Raw genomic sequence first — 19,471 nt, forward strand, 5'->3', positions numbered from 1 at the left:
AATGAGTCAGTCTCTTCCCTCTCCTTTGGATAAAATGCATCTGGCATTAGGGAAGGACTAACAGGATTATAAAAACATTACATATGATTATAAAAAGACAAATCTGAAATAAATGGCTAAAATGGAATACATGTTTGTTTTTTCCACTTCAATTGACTTGTAAATGTTCTTAAAAATGTACTTTGTTTTTACCATAATATTGGGAAACACATTGTACTTACCTGAGCCTGTAAATAGCTCTTCTCTTCTTTCATTTTATCAATCACTTTCAAAAGTTCGAGTTTTTCCATATTTAGAGTTTTTACTTCTAGTCTGTCCTGCTCACGGATTTGCTGAATCTTCTTATCACAGTTTTCAGACACTGACACAAGCATTGCCTTCAAGGGCTCAAGTGAGCGGATCTGCTCTCTTTGATGTGCTACACAGCATTGAAAACAGTAGTTTAGAAGTATACAGTAAATCTGAACAATTAAGTCAAGCTCTGCTGGTAATATTCATAAAAGTGAACGATGTTTGCTACTCACTTTCTTCAATTGACTGCCATATTGACTAATACTAACACCTAATTTAATGTGATTAAACACATTTACACTGATATACCATGATATTAAAACACAATACTGGTAGGAGTATATCCGCGCGGTCAGAACCACAAAGCAGCCCTTCCCCTTTAGGTACACAAAACCCCTATTGGTACAAACACATAACTATATCCAAAAATAAAAGAGAAGATGGCGCTAAAGGTAATAACTTATAGTTCAATATTGTCCAAACTTTTTTTGCATCATATTCTTTGGATCTCATACGAATAAAAGGGAACATATATCCACGGTGAAGTAAAAAGAATCCTTCTTCTCAATTGATCCGTTCCGTATGCATATATGGGGAAAGAAGAAAAACAAACATAGCACAGCCCGTAGAATCCAAGGATCTGTTGTTAATGTTCCCTGAAATACCCGTGCGTTTATGCTTAAAAGACACCACGTGATAGAATATTCTTCATAACCCCTTAAGGGTGTATACTCACTAGACCACAATGGGTATAATACGTATAGAATATAGCAGGGGAACCTTAATTCCACTTTACAAGATTCCTCTTCATTCAGACCCCATTAGGTAACAAGCGTGTAGAATAACCAATGGTTTTCACATGAGAATCTCTACTCCACCTTTTCAAATTCCTTGGTATGTCCTCAGGGCTCCAGGTGTAAGGGAGGTCCCCAGCTTCCAAGTATGTGTGTGGAGAGATCTCTAATGGGGTCTGAATGAAGAGGAATCTTGTAAAGTGGAATTAAGGTTCCCCTGCGATATTCTATACGTATTATACCCATTGTGGTCTAGTGAGTATACACCCTTAAGGGGTTATGAAGAATATTCTATCACGTGGTGTCTTTTAAGCATAAACGCACGGGTATTTCAGGGAACATTAACAACAGATCCTTGGATTCTACGGGCTGTGCTATGTTTGTTTTTCTTCTTTCCCCATATATGCATACGGAACGGATCAATTGAGAAGAAGGATTCTTTTTACTTCACCGTGGATATATGTTCCCTTTTATTCGTATGAGATCCAAAGAATATGATGCAAAAAAAGTTTGGACAATATTGAACTATAAGTTATTACCTTTAGCGCCATCTTCTCTTTTATTTTTAGATATACCATGATATTAAGTTTTTACAATTCAAAACAGACATTTATCATTAAAGTATGACATGTCTACAAAATCATACTTAATAATAGGCCAGAGAAAAGGATTGTTTCAGTTACTGAAATACCAATTATCAATGTCTGGGCAATTTAGTTTACTACCTTAATCATTCCCATACCTGCCAACACTTCTGATTAGAAAGTTGGGACATATTAGGCAATACCCCCAAAATATGGCTATTCTACCTAAACCACACCCATTTGTGTGAAACACATTCTCCTTTTCAAGTTCTCAGGAAATTGTGACTATCTACAGGTATGCCCTTCTTTAGTGACCTCAGATTTATACAGCAATGCTTTTTTTTCTTTTTGTTTTTAGATCAAACAAATTCATACCATTATTACCCACATAGCATTTATTATGGGTGTTAATGGGTAGTAATGTGCATAAAAGAAATAAAATAGTACAAAGACATATCTATAGTCAATAAAGAATGATTCAAATTTTAAAATCTCATTAATTCTACAGTGTTAAAGTTGTTTTTCACAGAGAACAGATTATATGAAAGTAACAAAATACAAGATATATCTACATATGGTGTTTCATATGACTAGGTGCCTCCCCAGACAGCACATTCCATCAGAGACAGTCTAACTCTCGTAGTTTTCCAACAAGAAAGAGTGATTTCCCCCAACTGTATACCTGTATCTTTCGTGGTCAACTATATAATTGAGCAGATCAATCTAGTATCCAATGAACGAACGTTCTTGTGCCAACCATTTTCTGGCAATAACAACATAAAAAAAAAGAGAGTGGACAATAGCTGTCGAATTAGTTTATGTATCTTAGACCTAAACGAAATATACACATTTTTGGACTAAGATGGAATTCACAAAATAGGCTTCATTATACAGTCCATGACTTCTCCCCATAATGAAGTTACATGAGAGCAATCACACAGCATATGCCAGATGGGGTCTCACTGAGTCCCAAATCTAGGACAGGTTACCACTCGATTTTCGCTAAATTTGGAGAGATAAACTGGAGTAAGGTAAGCTCTTTGCAAGAGAAAAAATTGGATTTGCCTAAATCTTACTGATGCGGTGACTTTATAAGCGCTCTCAAGGGCTCTACTCAAATCTCTATTATCTAGCAATCCCAGATCTGTCTCCCAGTCAGTTTGCAGTTTAGGAAGACAATCAATATTCACCACTTCTAATAGGTATGAATAAATTAAGGAAATATGATGACGAGGTCAGAGGCCCATTAAAAGAAATCGAAAGTGATCACTCAACAGCTGTGGGGCAGAATCTCTAAACTGAAAAGTAAGGGCTTGTCGAACTTGTAGTTATCTGTAAAAGTAGGTCCTAGGAATGTAATGCGCTAATTTAATTTGGTCAAAGGATCGCAGAGACTCTCATATAGTTGACCCAGATAGTAAATCCCAGACTTGCGCCAGGCAGCCTCACCATCCATTTGTATAAGTTCACCAAGGTTAGTATTGAACCAAAGGGGGATTTCCAGATCAAATTTTCATTGTCTGAGGCAGCAAATGGGAACATCACCTAGGGTGTCGATTTGTCATAAGAAAATGGATCCTTACATAAGGAGAGCCTTCTTCAGCAATAAAGCAATCATGTAGGTCAATTTGATATCTAGATGTCACCCATTGACTAATACATGCCAGCTGTGAGGCATAATAGTATAACTGGAAATTTGTGAGGGCAAGTCCACCCATCCTTCTAGATCTGCATAGAGCGGTGAGCTTAACACAAGATCTACTGTCTGCCCATACCAAGGATATTATATAAAAATCTGCCTTCTGAAAAACAGCATTAGTGTCATAAACAGGCGACTGCTGTAGGATATTTCGGCTGTAGAATCCTTTAAAGCCTGCATAAAGGGGCGGGCTGTGCTGTGGGGCAGGGGGGCAATACCCAAGAATTTAAATTAATTGGTTCACTGCAGAGGGAGATGTGGAACAGGTCTAGTAGGACAGGGTCCCTGAATTGGATATATATTAGATTTGTCCCAGTTAACTTGCAAGAATGACTCAAATATAGTTACTACTGACAAGAGAGCTGGTAAGGAGCGTTGCATGTCGGATAGAAACAATAACATATCATCCACATGTAACGCTATGGTATCCACTCTATCTCCAGTGCGCATTCCATGTATATCTAGATGTACTCGTATCATACAAGTCAATGGTTCCATAGCCAGTGCAAATAGGATAAGTGACAGAGGACATTCCTGCCTCGTGTCCTTGCCAAGTGAAAGCTTTAAGAAACAAAGCCATTAACACAGACACGGGCCATGGGGGAAGAATACAGGAGGTGCAACCAAACCATATAGACAGAACCAAAAACAAATCTAGATAGAACTTCCAATAAATATCTCCATTCGATCGAATCAAAGGCTTTCGCAGTGTCTAATGAAACTACCACTGCCTCACCAGCACCCCTATGTCTCAGCTGATAGTGATAATATAGGCAACGTAGGTTAATAGTGGTTGATTTCCCTGGTATATAGAAAGTCTGATCAGGGTGTACCAACTCAGAGATAATCCCACTTAGTCACCAGAATCTTTGCAAAGATTTTAACATCAGTGGATAGTGGTCTATATGATTCCGGACATAAAGGATCCCTATTTGACTTAGGAATCAATACTATAATTGCATCAGACATAGTGAAGAAAATATATATATATATGTCAGATCCGTCTGCTGCTGAAGGTAAACGGGGGTAGGGAAAAATGACAGAGCCCACCGGTAGCTCCGACTATAGCCCAGAGAGCAGTGGAGATGAGTATGCCCCTGACACTTTGGAGGAGAGACCGGTTCAGACACCAGCGGTGATGCCCCATTGCCCACCAGCGCAGTAGAGTGCAGGTATCCAGAGATGAGTTCCATCTATGACCATTCTCGACTTTCTGGCAACTGTGTTTTAAACACAGAGGGTCGGAGAGACGGTGCGGTGTCTGTCCAAATGCTATCCAGAAACAGTGATGGCTCCAGGGCATATAACAAAAAGCAGTACTGCCTGTACTGTGAGAAGCCTTTCTTAAAAATTGTCCGGCACATGGAGCATGTTCACCGCAATGAGACTGAAGTAGCCTGGGCCCTGAAATTCCCCAAGCACTGGAAAAAAAGGTGCATGCAAATAGGGGCAACTTTGCACATAACGCTGAGGCAATTCAGGCAGGCCATGGAGTTCTGGTCCCGTGCAAACTTTCAGACAAAGAGATGGATAACGAAGGCTTCAAGCACTGTGCAGCCTGCCAGGGCTTGTTTGCAAAGAAATACCTGTGGCGTTACATGAAGAGATGTAAGTTAAACTGAAGGGGCAACAAGCTCACACCTGGCAAGAACAGAGTACAGTCACTGTGCGCTGTCTTCCATGATGCTTTGAAAGCATGATGCCACTCTCTCGAAGGTCCTCAACCTAATCGACACAGAACTGGATCAGTTGGTAGACTTCCTTGGGCACACGACATAAGGATGCACCAGCAGTATTACCGCCTCCCAGAAGGAACCCTCCAACTCGCCAAGATCAGCAAACTGTTAATGGCTAGCGAGAGTGGCAGCCTGGCCGAATACAAAAGCAAGAATTTAGATGTGATTCACATTGATCTGGAAAGTAAGTAGGAAATCTGGTGTCTGATGTATGCTTTTGACTTTTACCTCGGTTATTTACATATCTGTTTCTTGTCAGAACCGGTCCAGCTACAGAAAGACATGTCGATGTTGAGCAATCCCCCGTGACAGAGGGACAAGTGATCAAGCATTTAGTCGACACTTACACGTCAGAAGAAAGGCCGTGTAAGGACCTGGCAAAATGTCCTCAGACAGTCAAAATACATGACACTTTCCTCATCTTGCAGTCCTTGCCAGTATTTTAAGCAAAGTCAAAGTGCAAATCTCATGTGGTAACTCTGGTGACAAACCGCTCCTACACATACCCCTATGATTGTTCTGTCAACAGGGCATTAGGAAAGGGGTGTCCCTATACACCAATCTCCAGACATGGGTCTTCACGATGCAATAAAAAAATAAGTGTGTGTGTGTGTGTTTGATATGTTAATACAGAGTGTGTGTGGGGGCAGTATATTAATATAATGTATGCGTGTGGGTAGCATGTGTGTGAGTTATGATAACAGTGTGTGTGTGTGTGATATGTTAATATAGAATGTGTGTGTGTGTGTGTGTGTGGTGGGGCAGTATATTAATATAGTGTAAGTGAGTGGGCAGCATGTTAGTATAGTGTGTGTGTTATGTTAATATAGAGTGTGTGGGAAGTATGTTAATATAGAGTCTGTGTGTGAGGGGGGGCAGTATGTTAATAGTGTGTGAGGGAAGGGGTGGTCTTAATATAATATGGGAGGTAGGCTATTTAATTGTAGAGTGCAGGTAGTGGACATTTTATTTGTGGGGATGATGGTGGGGCAATTTAATTTAATTTATTGGTGTGGCAATTAAATTTAATAGTTTAATAATTTAAGGTGAGGTGACGGGACCTTTAATTTAATGCTGGGGTGGTTTGGGGCTAGTAATTGAATATGGCTCTGATTTTGGGGAGGAGGGCTATTTATTAAAAGTGAATATGAATTATTTTATGCCAGGGATGGTTTTGGGAAATGGGGCTGTTTGGAGAGAGGAAAATAGATTTATATATTAAATGGGAATACTATTAATTTAATGTTGGGGCTGGTTGGAGGGAAATAGGTCTATGTATTAAATGTGTTTGCTATTATTTTAATGTCAGTGTTGGTTGAAAGGAAATAGATCTATTTAGCAAATGTGAATATTTTTATTTTAATGTTGGGGATGGGGGGAGTCCTAATTATAAAACGTGGGTGCTACTGATGTAACACTGGGGCTGCTAGGAGTTTTCTAAATCTCATGTACCCATATTTTTTCCAAATAAGACTCCCAACATTCAAGGAGCCAAACAAGCAGCAACTGAGCTAAAGACACCAGCAGCAACAGATGGTGAAAGTCACAAGAACAGGTAGGAGAGAACAGGACAGTCTGCTAACTGTCCTGAATCTGTTGGGACATTCCCGACTTTGGGTGACTGTCTCACTTAGTCAGGATTTGGTCTAACAGCAAGGACAGTTGGGAGGTATGTCCCGCTTCACACTGCACTGTTTTTGAAGGAAAAAGCTGCGCACACCTAACAGAAATGCATCAGGAAATAAAATTTAACACAGTGCTAAAAACCTGAGTGAGCAATATCAGTATATTTATTAAACTAATACAATGTAGACATCTCACGGATCATATATATATATATATATATATATATATATCTTGAGGCAAGAGCCCGCTACTGCAGAAGCACACGCGAACAACTTCTTCCTTTTTATGTAGCTTTATTGTCAGGATGATAAATGTTTTGACACCGTATACTTTCAAAGCAATTATGGAGACCAAATACGCTTGCTATACACAGACCAGCTCTCTCTCAAGACCAGCCAGCTACCCCAGCGTTGGTCTCAGTGAACAAATGATACAAACAAGCTTTTATACCTGATACTCCTCCCCCAGCCTTAAATTGATGGAGAGGTTACACACCCACCTTCTCTTTAAAAGGAAACGCCCATCTCTGGCTCTGTTTGGACTAACAGACACACCCTGTCTGTTTGCTGAGAGGAAGGATTTCAAATCGTGCAAGTTAACCAAACTTAAACTATTGCTTTTCATACATGAGTCTTCACATTCAACCTAGGTGCATTACTGCATAAATGTTTTACTCTACTTCGCTGCTTTCTCTGCATATTGCCAGCTAAATGCCTCCTTTTGTTACATATCCCTCCCCCTAGCGTCTCCAAGTAGGAAGACGCGGACTTCGCGAGGAACGCATATTTTCGTGACAACGCTTCTGCATTTCTGTGTAGAATCCCAGGTCTATGTTCTACTGAGAACTTGAAAGGTTGCAGTGCCAAGAACCAGCGGGTTACCTTGGCATTTACCTCCCGGATGTTTTGCATCCATCTTAATGGTGCATGGTCTGTTATTAAGGTGAACTCTCTGCCTAGGAGATAATAGCGCAGAGCTTCTGTAGCCCATTTTATGGCGAGACATTGTTTCTCCACAGTGGCATATTTTTGATCCCTTAGAACCAACTTACGGCTTTGGTACAGGACAGGGTTTTCTACTCCATTCTTCTCCTGTGACAAGACTGCACCTAAGCCAACACCAGAAGCATCAGTTTGGAGGAAGAACCTCTGGGTAAAATCTGGTGCTTGTAGAACTGGAGAGGAACAAAGAGCTAACTGAAGATCAGACCAGGCGGTTTCTGCAGAGTCAGACCAGGTTAATCTATCTGGACAACTTTTTTTTAACATGTCCGTGAGTGGAGCAGCTCTAGTGGCGAAGTGGCTTACAAACCGCCTGTAGTAACCTACTAAGCCTAAAAAGGTTCTTAACTGCGACTTTTATTCTGGTCTTGCCCAATTTTTGACTGCCTGCACTTTGTCTAGCTGGGGCTTTACACGCCCTCGACCAACAATGTACCCCAAATATTTGGCTTCTCTCATGGCTATGGCACATTTCTCTGGGTTAGATGTTAACCCTGCTGACCTTAATGAAGCTAAGACCGCCTCAACTTTGGCTAAATGTGATCCCCAGTCTGGGGTATAAATCACTATATCGTCCAAGTAAGCGGCTGCATAAGCTGTGTGAGGTCGTAGCAATTTATTCATGGCCCTATGGAAGGTGGCAGGTGCCCCATGCAACCCAAAGGGTAGGACTTTATATTGATAGAGACCATCAGGGGTGGAAAATGCAGTCTTTGGCCGTGGAAGTCAGGGGAACTTGCCAATAAACCTTTGTTAGATCAAGGGGTGTCAAATAATTGCTACCAGCAAGATTTTCCACTAGTTCATCCACACGTGGCATCGGATAGGCATCAAACTGCGACATACTGTTTAGGCGCCTAAAGTCATTGCAGAACCTAATTGTCTCATTGGGTTTCGGGACAAGCACAATGGGACTATTCCACTCACTAGTAGACGTTCACCCGTCTGGCTTCTGGAATACGATACAGCTTCTGCTTTACAATGACTCCTGGCGCAATGACAATGTCGTGTTCGATTAAGGTAGTGAGCCCAGGAATGGAAGAGAAGACATCCCTGTTCCGGCGAATCATTTCTTCAGTCTGTTGTCTCATCTAAATGGACAAAGCTGGTTTCTATGGGCACTTCAGACTTTTCAATGGCAGTACTCACTACCTGAGGAGAGGTTTCCTCATCATGCCAAGGTTTAAGGAGGTTAACATGATATATTTGCTCCTCCCTTCTCCTACCTAACTGGCGGACTCTGTAATTGACAGGACCGACAGCCTCTACAACTTCACATGGACCCTGCCAATGAGCGAAAAGTTTGCTTTCCTGGGTGAGAACCAGGACTAGGACCTTGTCCCCAGGCTTGAAAGATCGAACAACAGCACTTTTATCATAACTTTTTCTCTGTCGTTCCTGAGCCTCTTTTACATGTTGGTGCACAATGGGCCCTATCTTTCCTAGCCTCTCATACATTTGGGACACAAATTGTACCAGATTTGGCTCCCTGGGACCTTGCTGCTCCCACCTTTCTTTTAACATATCCAAGATACCCCTGGGCTGTCTCCCAAACAATAACTCAAAGGGACTAAACCCTGTTGAAGCTTGAGGTACCTCACAGATGGCAAACATCAAATAGGGAATAAGAGTGTCCCAATCTTTTTTCTCTTGAGCCACTGCTTTCCTGAGCATGTGCTTTAATGTGCGGTTAAAGCGTTCCACCAAGCCATCTGTTTGTGGATGGTATACAGCGATGTGAAGCGCCGTAACCCCTAGCAACTGGCACATGTCCTTCATCAGTTTAGACATGAATGGAGTACCCTGATCTGTGAGAATTTCTTTGGGTATTCCCAAGCGTGTAAACACCAATACAAGTTCTCTAGCTATGGTGCTGGACTTTATGTTTCTTAGGGGAATTGCCTATGGATACCTGGTTGCATAGTCAAGCACCACTAGTATATATTGGGGCCCACGTGCGGATTTTTCCAGTGGCTACACAAGGTCCATAGCTATCCGTTCAAAGGGAACTTGTACTATTGGTATTGGAATGAGAGGTGCCCTGTATATGGGTTTGGGACAGGTTCTCTGACAAATGGGACAGGACCGGCAATACTTTTTCACTGCCATGTGTACACCGGGCCAGTAAAACCTAAGCAGAACTCGTTCCCGTGTTTTATCCTCCCCTAGGTGTCCCCCACAGACATGTGTGTGTGCTGCTTTTAAACACTAGGGGTACATGGACCTGAGGAACCATTAATTGTTCTACTTTTTCCCCCTGTACATTAGCAACTCTATACAGGAAATTATTTTTAACAATAAAATATGGTATACCTTCTGCAGGCTGGGCGGCTTTCGCTACCCCATGTACCTGTCACACTTTTAAAGGCATGTTCCAAAGTGGCATCATTAAGTTGGTCTCGAGCAAAGTCCTGCAGAGGAAACAAAATTGGTTTTGCGGACCAGTCCGTATCCCCACTGGCAGGCGGGGTGGGCTCATCTGCGACATCACCGACCAATGCTAGTTTGGACTGTCCATGTTTCTCCGCAGGTGGATGCTTTTGTGGAACTCCTGCTGTGACTTCCAGGATGGCATTCCAGTTTGGTGGTTCCCAAAGATCGATGTCCAGATGTTGTGGATTCTTAGGCGGTTCCTTTAAGACCGGGCTTCCGACCGCTGCATCAGTTGCCGGCATGTCCGGCCGGATCCGCTCACCGAGGACATCATTAAACAGTGGGAAGTATCGCCCCAAAATGAGTGGATATGGGAGTTTAGGTGCTATGGCAGCTACCACCATAACAGTTTTGTCTTTGAGTGTGACTGGTAGTATTGTTCTTTCATACTCCTCTGTCGTGCCATGTACGCAAAGAACCTTCACTTTGGGCAACTGAGAAGTTATGGTTTCATGTAAGGCAGAGCTGGAAACCAATGAAAGTTCACTCCCCGAGTCAACCAAGGCAAGAACAAGGTTTTGGTTGATTAGCACAGTCACCCGGAACAAACAAGGACTTCCTGATGTGGGACTCATGGTAAAACAGCTTGGAAAAGCAGGCCCAATAAGTGCAACGGAACAGTCCATGGGTTCCTGTAGTTTAGGACACTCTGCCTTAAAGTGGCCTGGCTCACCACATTCGAAACAATCCAGATTAGACAGCTTTGCACCTGGCCCTCTGTCCACAGCAGTTTTGCCATTGGGTCCTGTAGCAAGGATTGTCAAATCTGGCTTTTGGTGTGGCAGCGGCTTTGGCACAAATGCAGGTTCTTTAGTCATTTGCTGTAGCGCACAAAACCTTTCTACCACTGTGGCAAGCTCTTCATAAGTTTGTGGGTCTGATTGCAGCACCCTTCTTTGCAAATCGCGGTTCAGCCCCCGGATGCAGTGATCTATCGCCAGAACTTCAATAATCCGAGAAGGCGAATTCTCCTCAGGCTGCAGCCATTTCTTTAAAATTTTAGAAAGCTCAGCCACTTGTGCTCTGACCATTTTTTCTTTATCATAGCGCCATTGGTGATAGCGCTGGGCTCGGCCTGGCCTGGAAACTCCAATGCGAGCCAATATCTCAGACTTTAGGCACAAATAATCAGAGGCCCGTTCCTCATCTAGATCCATATAAGCTCGCTGAGCTTCACCAGTCAGATATGGCGACAGTCTTTCAGCCCAATCTTTAGGAGGGCATTTTGCCCTTTTTGCAAGTCTCTCAAAAGACACCAGATATGCTTCTATGTCATCAGCTGGTGACATTTTCTGCAGAACCGGACCAGGTGGTTCATTTCTGTCATGCCTCACCTGGCTTAACTCTTCTCTTAAGAGCCTTGTGTTTTCCACCTGTGCCTCGGCGACTCGTAGCATCTGAGCTTGCTGCTCTTGCTGCGCAGTGGCCACATTCATGAGGATTCTTAGTACTTCCTCCATGTTGACGTCTACGCGGGTTGGGTAGCAGAAACTTGCTTCCCGGAGTATCCCACTCCTGACACCACTTGTGGCAAGAGCCCGCTACTGCTATAGCACACGCAAACAACTTCTTCCTTTTTATGTAGTTTTATTGTCAGGATGGTAAATGTTTTGACACCGTACAGATTTCACAGCAATTCTTGGAGACCCTTAACACTAGCTAGACATAGCTCAGCTCTCTCAAGACCAGCTAGCTTCCCCAGCATTGGTCTCAGTGCACAAATAATACATACAAGCTTTTATACCTGATACTCCTCTCCCCAGCCTTAGCTTGATGGACAGGTGACACACCCACCTTCTCTTTAAAAGGGAACGCCCATCACTGCCTCTATTTGCACTAAAAGACACCCTGGGCTAGATTTACTAAGCTGCGGGTTTGAAAAAAAGGGGATGTTGCCTATAGCAACCCATCAGATTCTAGCTGTCATTTTGTAGAAGGTACTAAATCTAGCCCCCTGCTTGTTTGCTGAGAGGAAGGGTTTCAAATCATGTACGTTAACAAATTTAAACTATTGCTTTTCATACATAAGTCTTTACATTCAATCTAGGTGCATTACTGCACAAATGTTTTACTCTACTTCCCTGCTTTCTCTGCATATTGCTAGCTAAATGTCTCCTTTTGTTACATAATGTCTTAATCAAACAAAAGTGATAGAATTATCAGACTCACCAAGAGTGATTTCATATTCATTTTTAATAGAAGACAGCAATGGTTTGTATGTGTTAAAATCTTCAATGAAATATTCAAAGACTTCTTTATATGGCTGAAAAAAAGTAAGTTATTGTCATTAAATTAGGGGTAGCCTTAGTCCAGTCTTAACGCATATTAGCAATATACCTGAAATACATTTTAGGCAATAATATGGCTATAATTTCTGTAGAAACAAATCTCATTATCTCCATGTTTTGCCCTTGAGCTTAATCAATTATCATCTTAAATGGCATATTAATATAAATACCAAAAAGCCACCCACAGCCACCCTTACAAGTGTTCAATATGACTGCATGCAACTTTTCTCTGTGCAGACTTCAGCAGCTTTCCGACAGAAAGGCTGAAGACAGCAGACAAGGGCCATGTACAGGCATTATTAACATTTATTTATAAACCACCAACATACGCTTTATCGCTTAAAAAAAATATGTACACAGTAATAAAAGAAGACTTTGTGCTGCCAACATGGCCGAACGTGCTTGCTGTTAGCTCTCTCCCTAACGGTCTGAGTAACTGCCCATATGTGTTGCCTGTGGTGCAAATTCGTGTTACAACCAGCGCTCTACTGAGCAGAGACCTCAGGCATCTCATCAATGACTATGCTGCTGATCTTTGGGGTCCCCTGTAGTGATGGGAAATCTAGTTCATTTTGAAGATTAGTTCATTCTGATCTAGTTCACACAAAAGATTAGTTCAAAAGATTAGTTAATTTCACTCATTTCACTCAGTAGTTCATTTCACTCATTTCACTCAGTAGTTCATTTCACTCAGTAGTTCATTTAGCTCAGTTAGTTAAGTTAGATCACTGGCTCTGGAACACTGCTGAGAGAAGTGATTGGAGACATAGATCTAGTCTATTACACATACTGTAGGCATATATACTACTACCTCGTTAAATGAGTTAAAATTCCTGTTAAAATTATCAGATAAGTTTAATATGTCAGCTCATTTTTAATATTTTAAAAAGGGCAATCACTTATACAGAAACTAGTAGTGACATGTTGAGCTCTGCAAAGTTAATTACATTTTCATTATTATTTTTTATTTCCATAATATGCAAATGAAAAAGACCCAAATTCAGAGTATTATAAAGTGTCACTTTTTTGCTTTTAAAATTGAGATCAGTGCAATCAGGATATAGGTGAGATGTATCAAACCTTAGCGGGGAAATTTTACAGGTGTAAAAAGACCCAAAATAGGCATCACGTCACTGGGGGCAGCACCAGAATGGAGCAATTCACAAAACCCCGCCCCCTACGCCAATACCCCGCTCCAGGAACTCCCAGACGTAACCAACATAATGTTGGCAATTATGACTAATCAGCTTCTGTCATTTATCTAACAGAGTCTATAAAATGGCAGAAAATGATTAGTTACTATGGACAACGTTTCCACTTTATCTCTCTTGAAGGTTTAATATATCTCCCCTGTATATATGGTGCAGTAAACAGAAATACAGTATATAGCATGCAGCACTCAGCAGTGCAGTGTGTCTTGAGCTGACAGTGAAGGGAATGTTTCCTGTGACTCATGAGCTAAATGATCTTAATGATTGAAATGATTCAGAGAGTGAAATGATTCGGAGAGTGAAATGATTCGGAGACTAATATGAGTCAGAGAGTGAAATGAACTAGATGAACTATTGAACTCCTGAGCGAGGAGAATGACTCATGGCTCATAGTCAGTGATCAGCTCCAGAGTCTCACACAATGTCTGAGCACAGCAGTGCCACCTTTCGTAGTGTAGAGGTACTGACTCATGAGTATTAAATGAGAGAGCTGAATAAAAACAAAAGAGCCAGTGTGAATGAGACAGTGAGTGAGGCTGCTGGAGCTGCTCTGCTTTATCTCTAACTCCTCCCACTTGTTTTAGTTCCTGGTGAACTAATCTTTGCCAGAGCTGTGAACTAAATGATCTAGTTCACTTTGAAGATTAGTTCATTTGAACTAATCATTCATGAACTACCCATCACTAGTCCCCTGGGAGCTACACTATGGAGGACAACACCACCTCAGTTTTTGTGCCTTAGGGGCGTAATCGCAGACTCAAACCGACAACCCTGCAGTAGCAGCTGGCACTAAGATATTGGACCCGCACTTACCTGTGCTGCCAGGACCCTGTGACAGGGATGTGGACTGTCTAGATACTCTGAAGCTTGGCGGTAACTGTCTATTGAAAGAGCCACAGGATGCAACCATCAAAGGAACATACTATTATTCCCCCTGCAAAGGTGAGCACTCCTGGGGGTAAATGTATGAACCTCCGATTTCTGCAAGTCGTTGGAAATTGGCGACTTTGCACGTAAAATTTAAAGCGGCGATGGCTTGTAAAGGCAAGTTTGCGGATTTCCGGCGACTTGCAGAAATCGGAGGTTCATACATTTACCCCTTGGTGTGCGGACGGTGGTGGCTGCAGCTTAGACTAGCCAGTTACCTACATAGCCCTGACTGCCTCTTTTACCAACGCTGGCCCTCACTTCCTGCCCCTACAGTGTAATTTTACTCTATATATCGGGCAGCATTGTCGCTGCGGTCTCCAGTGTGTAAAGAGACAGAACGTCAAGTATACACTCTACACAGCTTGCCAGGAACGCATCAATGGAAGGTCCATTAAAACTTGAGTGCCAGTCTCTCTGTGCATGAGATCTTCAACAGGTACCTGTGCATGGTGCCTTCGTATGTCCACAACAGGTGCATTGGGTATTCCCTGGGGCTCCCTGCTGCTCCCTGATTTCATCAGGAATCCGAGGCCACCCCGTTTCTAACCAGGTGGCCCACGGGGAGTGTGACCTCCCAGTGATATCCCTGATGGCTCGCCTGCCAGTCCATGCCTCAAAGCTACCTAGTCTGAAAAAAAAAATATCTAATTGCATTTGTTGACTGCAAAGATTGCCCAGAGACTGCGGGCATCTCACAGCATCACACAGTACCAGCCGCTTCTTTTACACAGACTGCTTTGCCCCAATCATACAACCTCATTGTTCCGATTTAATCACCACTGCTTCTGACTGTTTGCTATTCTACTGCCCTCTAGTGGCTACTCACCGGAAATGCAAAACAATCAAGTTGATATTTGCCAGTAAGATTTCCACATCACCATAGTGCTGCAACCCAAAATACTGCACATCAGACTGCTGTCCTGCTCATTAGCAGCCCGTACCAATTAGCTGCACTGGAACTGTCTCCTTGGTATTACCCTGCATTAACCTGTAAAGGTGGATGTAGGCTTTATCTGACTTCCAGGTCCATAGAGCTCTCAGAGATAAACCGACCTCTGACCAAAGACCAAGAGACATTATAGTCTGCCTTCATTATTACCAAACAAAAGAAAAATTCCTTAAAACAATTAGGTCCGTTGACATGATTGACTTCCAAGATATGCAACTTCAATTACTTCAGGATCTGGCTTTTTCCACTATCCAAAAGCGCAGGGACTTGCAGCCGGTGACACGGATACTCCTCCAACATAACTGCCGCTACTGCTGGGCTTTCCCTTTTCAGTTGCAAGGGAACTCAGTTCTCCGAACCAATTCTCTGGACCAAGATTAAGAACTTCTTTCCAAACTTAATATACTTTTGGATGCCGACTCACCACTCTCCCGTGACGGTTCTGCAAAGTCCTCTAAAGACCAAGCACCTCTTTCTGAGTGGACCAAGGTGGGATGACGCCCTACAACTGACTCCACCTCACCAGGCTGAAGCAAAGTTTCCAGTCTCCTGTTCGGGATTCTCCTTAACCCTCTTAGCCTTCCTGATGGTCTCATTGTATTCATAACCTCTAGTGGTCATTGGGATAGATGTTTTATGGTCCTGGTAATCATAGTCCTAGTTTATATTTTCAGGTGTGCCCTGCCCTTTTTGTTATATTGTCTTACCCTGTTTGATATAGATAAATGCTTCAGACCCTACCCACTCTTACGAACATTTGATTGCAAGGGGGTAGTTCTACGAACAGATGTAGACCTACATACATGGCTATATATTTTTTGCTTATAATATGTCTGTAGCATAATATATTGTTACTTTTTGATGTTTCTACTCTGATTATTTATAATTTTTGTTTTTCCCTCCTCTTACCTTCTCCCACTACCCCTTCTCCCCTCCATCCTTTCTTTCCTTCCCCTTACCCTACTTCCGATCCATTTTCATATCCCTACCCTATCTCCTCCCCAATATTTTCCCAGGTTCCCTTTTGTTCCTGACATCTCCCAACCCACTTCCCCCCTCGCCTTCCGCCCTCTCTCTGCCCTGTCCCCTGGTCGCTCCACTCCTCTATCACCCCAGCCCCTGGCACTGAGCATTTACACATGGTCCCTCGATGGGAACTCTGTTTTTTTCCATCTAGACACACCCCCACAAGCCCCGTCGGATCTCGGGGCTCAGTTCTTGCGATACTTCAACATTATAAATACACGCCTCCACAGCAATCCATCGCCATTTGACAGAGGGAGAGAGCAGGGTGTAGTCACAGGCTGATTAGCGCAGGGATAGAGAATACAATATTCTTCTTGCAATTGCTCTAACCAAAATCGCTAGAGAAGAGAGGAGGATAGAGGTTTATTATTTTTTGTTAATATTTGGCACTCCCCAGTGCTTTTGGGGTGTCCCCCATAATTGTGCATAAATATTTCTGGCTGTCAAAAGTCATATCTGTCAGCAGTATCTACCAACTAATTTTTAGCACTCCTCAGTGCTTTTGGGGTGTCCCCCATAATTGTGCATAAATATTTCTGGCTGTCAAAAGTCATATCTGTCAGCAGTATCTACCAACTAATTTTTACCACTCCTCAGTGCTTTTGGCGTGTACCCCATAATTGTGCATAAATATTTCTGGCTGTCAAAAGTCATATCTGTCAGCAGTATCTACCAACTAATTTTTAGCACTCCTCAGTGCTTTTGGGGTGTCCCCCATAATTGTGCATAGATATCTCTGGCTGTCAAAAGTCATATTTGTCAGCAGTATCTTACCAAATAATTTTTACCACTACAAGTGCTTTGCGCTCAGAATGGATTCAAAGCAGTCCACATAAGATCAGAATGAGCAACCAGGTTCTGTCACCAGTCCTGATGTTAGTGTTCCCAGTATGTCATCTGGGCAAGACGATGTCAAACTACAAAGTGTATCGAAATCAGTCCAAAAAACAAAAAAAAAAAAAAAAATTTACAGTGTTGAAGCGAAAAAGTGTTACTGAGCAAAAGTTAAGTGCCGATAAAAAAAAAAATTGCCAACATGCCATTCTACACACGCAGTGGAAAAGAGAGAATGAGGCCTTCACCTTTGGCTATTAGTGGCAGATCCAAAAAAGTTACCGAGCCTACAATTGGTGCACAACTACTGTTACGCGTCAAAGCCGAGCTGCAAGACTAACAGTAAGGCATTAGAGGATAATGTTTGCTCTGATTCACAAATGACACCAATCCCTGTGGAGAGTCCATCCAACAGTGGTATGTCTAATCGTGAGCATTCTGTTAGTGTACCCATAAAGAAGAGGCCTTTCAGCAGTTCTGCTGATGTGTGCCTGAACAGCCCGAGTGTAGCCGGTGATACACAAATTGAGGATGCCACTTTGGAAATAGAAGAGGATGAGAGGGAGATTTATGGAGGTGACGAGGGCGCTAATGAGGATGTTGATAATTATGATGCAGACAGATACCAAATTGCCTTTCACAATTTCTATTTATATTCTAGATTATATAACGGCTGAATAGTTTTCTATTCTACTCCTAGTGGAGAGGGGATCTGATGCAAACAGATACCACACTGCCTTTGTCCATTTCTTTGTATATTCGAATTTCTAGTTTTACAGTCTATGCAGGCTGCTTTTTTTCTATTTTACTACACGTGGATGGGGGAGGGGGTATAGATAGCCACCAAAGTACCGTGGCCCATTTAATTTTACTTTCTAGCTCCACAGTCTGTGCAGGCTGCTTTTTTAATATTCAACTACAAGTGTAGGGTGTAATATACACCCAAAGTTGATGGCTACATTGCCAATAATCAAAGATGGAGGAGGTAGACAACCAGGTTTGACTGTATAATTTGCAGACAAGTGTTCGCATTAAGGACGGCCTACCAGGGATTAAACTGTTTTTTTCATAATTTATTAGCTTTAGAATTACCTCACTTATCTAAGAAACTGGTGGAGCACTAAATTAGGTTATTTTAGACCAAAAATTTTTTATTTTTTTTAAAAAATAGCAAAACAAAACCAAACAAAACCAAAACCAAAACCAAAACACGCAAGGGCGGTTTTGCAAAACCAAAACCAAAACACGACGGTAATCCAGATCCAAAACCGAATCCAAAACCAAAACACGGGGGTCAGTGACCATCTCTAATTACTAATGACCCCTAGGGCTTCTCCTCCTTGAGGGTTTTGGCCTCTGTAGGCCGCCACTCTTTTCTTTTCTGTCCTCCTTTCTCTTGTTGCACCCCCTTCCCCTTCCCAGGTCTCCAGGAGGACTGGCATTTGTTTCTATATTTTCCAGGTTTTTTGAATCTTACTCATGGATTTGAAGGTCTTCTCATTTAGCATCAACGGTCTGAATTCACCTGTTAAGCTGGCGGTGGTCCTTGGAGCCTGCAGGAGAGAGAAAACCAATATATTCTTTCTGCAGGAGACCTATTACGGGACAATACACTCGTCTTCAAAGTAAGCACTACAATCAAATGTCCCAGAGGGACGCTATTTGATTCTAGTTGGTACACTACTGTATGTTCGGACCAAATTACATTTATCTCCCATTACACACCTAACCAGGGTCAATAAACCTTTTTTTTTTAATGTGTTCAGAGCATCCGGCGATTTGTGCAGGATCATATACTTATAGCTGAGGACTTAAACACGGTTTTAAATTCAACCTTAGACAAGTCTTCTGACTCTCCTAGGGAACGAGATCTTGTCACAATCCTCAAGGGACTCACAATCCCTTCTGACATGCATCCATAGCCTGGACCAACATGACACCTGGCGGCTTAAAAATACAGATGCTAAAGATTTTACATGTTATTTGGCACCATGTCACAGCTACTCACATATCAATATGATCTACGATACTGTGCAAACGTTTTAGGAAGGTGTGGAAAATATGCTGCA

The 19,471-nt window shown here is 42.3% G+C and overlaps 1 protein-coding gene across 3 annotated transcripts in view; it reads right to left on the reverse strand.

Moving 5' to 3' along the window:
* TSNAXIP1 (translin associated factor X interacting protein 1) overlaps positions 1 to 19,471 on the reverse strand; it is a 403,075-nt gene that overhangs the window by 220,293 nt on the left and 163,311 nt on the right. For all 3 annotated transcript variants that reach the window (XR_012679541.1, XM_075188810.1, XM_075188811.1), the window contains exons 5-6: positions 12,334 to 12,427; positions 222 to 418 (exon numbers count right to left, since the gene is read on the reverse strand). Coding sequence is in view for 2 of the 3 variants with exons in the window: in XM_075188810.1 (XP_075044911.1) it covers positions 222 to 418; positions 12,334 to 12,427 (291 nt within the window). In the remaining variant the exon portion in view is untranslated. The remainder of the gene's footprint in view (positions 1 to 221; positions 419 to 12,333; positions 12,428 to 19,471) is intronic.

The sequence above is a fragment of the Mixophyes fleayi genome, chromosome 10 (genome assembly GCF_038048845.1).
Source record: "Mixophyes fleayi isolate aMixFle1 chromosome 10, aMixFle1.hap1, whole genome shotgun sequence".
Lineage (NCBI taxonomy): Eukaryota > Metazoa > Chordata > Amphibia > Anura > Limnodynastidae > Mixophyes > Mixophyes fleayi.